General features: G+C 52.8%; 1 protein-coding gene across 1 annotated transcript in view; it reads left to right on the forward strand.

Annotated features, from left to right (window-relative positions):
- Positions 1 to 5,503, forward strand: part of CEP72 (centrosomal protein 72) — a 39,683-nt gene that overhangs the window by 23,783 nt on the left and 10,397 nt on the right. The window contains exons 8-9 of the mRNA XM_023519752.1: positions 930 to 1,068; positions 2,145 to 2,391. Of these exons, the coding sequence (XP_023375520.1) occupies positions 930 to 1,068; positions 2,145 to 2,391 (386 nt within the window). The remainder of the gene's footprint in view (positions 1 to 929; positions 1,069 to 2,144; positions 2,392 to 5,503) is intronic.

Genomic DNA, 5,503 nt, shown 5'->3' on the forward strand with positions numbered 1-5,503 from the left:
CAGCTGAAGTGTCTTTCTCGCCCTGGCCCAGGCCTTCTGTCGCTCGGCCTCTCAGGCTGTCCCAGAAGCTCCTCAGTAGAAAGGCCCTCCGCACGTTCGGGCGGTAAAGAGCTCCGGGCTTGGAGAGCAGGCTCTGGCTGGCCTTGTGCCCGCAGCTGATTCCCAGAGACCTGGGGCCAGTTCTGTGTCCCCAGTGCTGGTCACTGCCTGGCAGCCAGACGTAAGCTTTTCGTCCTTTTGTCTGTCTCCAGATCCCTGACGCGTGGTCAGTGTTCCCGAAGCTCTTGGGAGCGGGCGGGAGAGCAGGAGCCGTTGCCATTTGCGCAGTGATTTTCAGGCTGGGTAAAGCAGCTCTCCCAGGGGAGGGAAAGAGCGCATGGGGCTGGGTGCCCACTATGCTGCCTAGGCCGTGCGCACTGGCGCTCGGGACCGGGGAGCTGTGCGTGCGTGTGGCTTCGCTCCACGTAGGCCTTCTCAGTGCCTGTGCCACTGCAGGCTGAGCCTGGCTCTGGGGCATCCACACGCTGGGAGTTGCTTCGGACTGTCGGGGGGACCCACAAGAGCTGCCACTGTGGGCGTCCCGCAGCTGTAGCCCTGAATGGTGCCTGTGGGTTTCGTGACGACTGGGCGCAGACATGTGGTGTCTGTGAGCTTGTGGTTTAGGTCACTCGTATCTTCCTTTAGCTGTCGCTTCTGGTGTAGGATGTCACCCTGCCCCACAGACGTGGACACCCAGGCTCCCATAAGCCCGCCACAGTCCCACGTTCATGGGATGGGGTGGCGAATCCCATGCATCACCCGCTGTGGGTTTGCGAGTGGCCCCAGGGTGTAGTCTCTGTGGGACAAGGGCATCGGTGTGGTAAGTGCAGCGTTAGAAGCTTTGTGTCTCAGGAGTGAAAGCCAGCGTCACGGTTTTGTTTCTGTCACAGGTATCTCCCAAATTGCAGTCAGCTGTGCCGCCTGGGAAGCAGGCCTCCCTGGAGGTGGCACTTCTGGAAGCGCTCCTTGACCTGGTGGACAGGTACTGGAGTGGCTGCAAGTCCCTGCACAGCAACGAGGTGTTCCTAGGTGAGTCTGGAGGGGACGGTCAGCTGGTCAGTGCGACCCAGGCACAGGTCCCTGCTCTGGGCAGCATGGCTGGACCCTCTTCATGCGCCGTCACTTGGCCGCTGTGTGCGGGGAGCACCCTAGTGTTCCTCACAGTGGCGGGGGGCTTCCCTGACGGGCGGGCCATGAGGGCCTGCGGCTGTTGGGTTTTTCAGCTGCTGCCTCTTGGGGATGAAGGCATCTCGTCGCCTGGTTTATTGGAAACGCCGTTCCCAGGCGTTGGTTCTCGTGTCTGTTTTCACGTGGGGATTTGGAGAGGTCACAAAGCTGCTGCCGTCCCCTCCGAGTTTTCCACGTGTCTGAGCTCGCACGGGGCCAGGTTTGCTGAGGTTCTGCTTGGTGCCTTCGTGCAGGAGCACACTGGGGAGCCCTCCACCCAGATTCCGGGTAGGAGACAGGGTGCTGTGTCCCCAGGGTGCCGCCTTCTCTTCCTCCTTCAGCCTGGGGTGCAGCTTTCAGTGTCCAAGGGGAGCAGGGATTTGCCAGCCCTCCTCTTTGACAGGCCCAGGCCCCAGCCTGGATCTGCCATCCTAGTCACCAACAGAGGCTCCGAGTGTTACGGCCCCTCAGCCTCTCCTCCTGGAATTGGGGTGTCCTGAGAAGCTGGAGCTCATGAGTGCCAACCCTGTAAACTACACCCTCTTGTTACGGCGCAGTGGGACTGGTCCGCGCCCTTGACTCTGTCCGCAGTCGTGGAGCTGCCACGCGGGGTTTGCGTGTAGGTCCCTGCCGGGAGCAGGAGTGCCCAGTGCTGCTGAAGAGAGCGTGGCGGCTGCCAGGGCACCGGCCGACCCACCCGGTCCTGGCCTTCTCCTAAGGCCTGCCTCTCTGGGGAGCAGCCGCTCTTCACCTCCCACCCGTGGCTGGTCACGAAAAGCACACGCACAGGTAACTTTAGCGGTGCCCACGTCCCTTTCGCAGTGTCCGTGCCGGTTAGTGCTTTTGAGGTGTGTTGTTCAGAATGTATCGAACGTATTTTGTTCACACTTCATTCTTTCAGTGCAAACGCTATAACAATACCTGATTTTTGCTCCTAGCTCAGGCGAGACATATTTTGTCATCTGTTGAAGAATTGACAGCGACTCAGGACAGTTCGACAACTGTGAATGAAGAAATCAGCTACCTGGCTCTCGAGAACAAATCTTTGCAAAATCGCCTCGCCGACCAGCAGCAGCAGTACAGCCTGAAGATACACGAGATGGTGTCGGATCTCGAGCACGCTCGGAAGGAGATGGTGAGCCCGCCTTTGTGTCACTGCCCTTTGTTCGCAGATGGGGTGCAGACGTCCTTTTGATTCACAGAAGAGGGGCGGTCTTGACTCTGCATGTCCCTCAGCCGCTGTCAGGCTGCAGCCCTGCGGCCTCTCTCCCGCCCTTCCCGGATCCCAAACCCCCTCCTCACCAGGCTTGCGCTACCCTCAGAGACTCCAGCCTGACCGCGTCGCTCCCGGACCCTATGACAACAGCAATTCGCAGATGGTAGCATTGCCACTTCTCCCGGTTCTGCCTCTCCTGGGCAGCTGCCTGCTCTTCTGAGAGAGGCTGAGTGGGAGAGACAGAGGGAAAATGAAGCCAGGCTTCAAGTGGCGTTTTTGTGGCCCCATGTTCCCTGATCCAGGCTCCCCAGACCACTGACAAGAGGGGCTCCGCTTCACTGGGTGATCTTGAGTTCCTGCTGCCGCTCTGCTTGCGCCAGCCACAGAGCCCACCGTGTCCTGTGGGACCGGAGGGAATGGCCACACCAGGTGGCACCTTAGGGCAGCCAGAGCCAGCACAGTTGGGCCTAGCAGCAGAGCCCAAGACTCGTGACCAGGCAGGGCTGCCCTTGTCCCTTGTGACCTCACTGGAAGACCATCACGCATAAACGTCTACATTAAGAAAGATCTCAAATTAGCAACAACTTTATACCTCAAGGAACTAGCAGAAGAGCAACGAACTCAACCCAAAGTTGACAGAGGGAAGGAAAATGATAAAGATCAGAACAGAAGTAAAACAGAGAATGGAAGACAACGGAAAGACAGCAAGACTGAGCCGGGGTTTTGAGAAAGTGTACCAAACCAGCAAGCCCCAAGCCGGACTAAGGGAGATGACCACAATCAGAAATGACCGAGGCGACATCACAGTGGACACCTCAGAGATAAAGAGCGTCGTGAGGGTCCATTTTGAGTGATCACATAGGGACACGTCGGATAACTCCGAAGGAATGGATAAGTTCCTAGAAACACACCACCTACCAAGACTGTATCAAGAAGAAAGAATGCCTGAACAGGCCAGTAACAAATGAGATTGAGCAGTAATCGAAAAGCACCCCAAAAAGAAAACCCCAGGACCAGGTGGCTTCATGGCTGAGTTCTACCAGTCAAAGAGTGGTAGAATATTGGTCCCTTTTAAATTCTTGAAAAAATTATAGAGGGAACACTTTCAAACTCATTTTATGAAGCAGCGTCATCTGATATCAAAGCCAGACAGAGACACAAGAAAGAAAACTATAGGCCAGTATCTCTGATGAACACAGATGTAAAAATCCTCAATAAAATATTAGCAAACCCAGTTGAACAATGCATCAAGATTATATGCCATGACCAAGTAGGGTTTTCCTCTGGAATGCAAGGTTGGTTCAACATTGCAAGTTAATACAGCATGTTAACAGACGGAAAGACAACCACATAGTCATCTCAATAGATGCAGTAAAAGCACCTGACAAAGTTCAGTGTCCATTCATGATAAAAGAAACTCAACAAATTGGAATAAAAGGAAATTTCCTTCAGACAATAAAGGCCATTTGTGTAAAGCCACAGCTAACATCACAATCAGTGGGAGGGATGTTAGCTTAAAGGCTTTTCCTCTAAGACCCAGTACAAGGCGAGGGTGCCCAGTCTCACTGCTTCTGTGCAGCAAAGTACTGGGAGTGCCAGCAAGAGCAAGCAGACGAGGGAAGGAAATAAAAATCACCCAGATCAGAAAAGAAGTAAAATTGTGTTTGCAGATGACATGGTCACATACATAGAAGAACCTGAAGGTTCCCCACAAAAAAACAAAATCTGTTAAAACTAACACATTCAGCAGAGGTTGCAGGGCATAAAATCAACATAACAAAATCAGTTGCTTTACTTTATATCAACAGTTTATCTGGAAAGGAAACCCAAGGAAACAATCCCATTTATGATAGCATCAAAAAGAGTCAAATGTTAGGAATAAAATTAACCAAGGAGTTTAAAGAGCTTCACCCTGGGAACCGTGAGACGCTGATGAAGGAGACACGATGACACACAGGTGGTGGCCGCCCCGTGCCATAGGCTGGGAGGGCGAGGTCAGAACGTCCGTGCCTCCCTAATCGGCCCGCAGCGTCCACACAGTTCCAATAGAAATTCCAAGGGTGTTTTTCACAGAAATAGAAAAAACAATTCTAAAATCTGTGTAATTATTTTTCTTATAATCTGTGTTTTCCACAAAAGACCCGAACGCAACCTTGAGGAAGAACAGAGTTCTGGCGTCACACTTCCCGTTTCAAGTGATACTACAGAGCTTTCATCACGAAAGCATCACGTATGGCGCTGGCGTAAAAACGGACACAGCAGGGGGACGGAGTGGAGAGCCAGGAGGAAGCAGACCCCAGTGCGGCCAGCTGATTTCCCACAGGGACACCAGGCGTTCACAGTGGGGAGGGGATCACCTCTTCAGTAGTGCTGGGAACACTGGATGAGCCACATGCAGAAGAATGACCAGACCCGTTGTCCAGCATACACAAAAACTAACTGGAAACGGATGAGAGATTAAATGTAAGACTTGAAATTATAAAACTCCTAGAAGAAAACAGGAAAAAGCTCCTTGACGTAAAATTGGCAGTGATTTTTGGGACATGATACCAAAATCACGTAGGACAAAGGTAAAAATTAGCTGATAGGACTATCTCAAACTAAAAAGTTCCCACAGTAAAAGAAACCAGCAGAATGAAAAGGCAGCCTACGAAATGGGAGAAAATATCTGCACACCATGTAACTGGGAACATCCAGAGGAAAGACAGAACTCACAGTTCCACAGCAAAAAAAGCAACCCTCAAAAACGGGCAGAGGGCCGAATAAACATTTTTCCAAAGAGAACATACTTAGGGCCGACAGGTATTTGAAAAGATGTTCAGCATCACTAATCATCAGGAAAATGCAAATTAAACTAACACAATGAGATACCACCTCCCCAGACTCCCTCCCAGGCGAGCGAGGGCCCAGGTGGAAGGCCGTGCTTGGGGCCTCCTCTCCAGAGGAGCCGACAGCCCCCGTGGCCCCTCTGAGCAGCTCCTGCCACACCTTCTAGGCATGAGGTCACCACAGTGTAAAATGAGAGCGAAAGTCACCAAGGATGGCTGGGAAACAAGGGTCTGAAAATGCCTGTTACTGACT

Source organism: Pteropus vampyrus, unplaced genomic scaffold, assembly GCF_000151845.1.
Source record: "Pteropus vampyrus isolate Shadow unplaced genomic scaffold, Pvam_2.0 Scaffold235, whole genome shotgun sequence".
Taxonomy (NCBI): domain Eukaryota; kingdom Metazoa; phylum Chordata; class Mammalia; order Chiroptera; family Pteropodidae; genus Pteropus; species Pteropus vampyrus.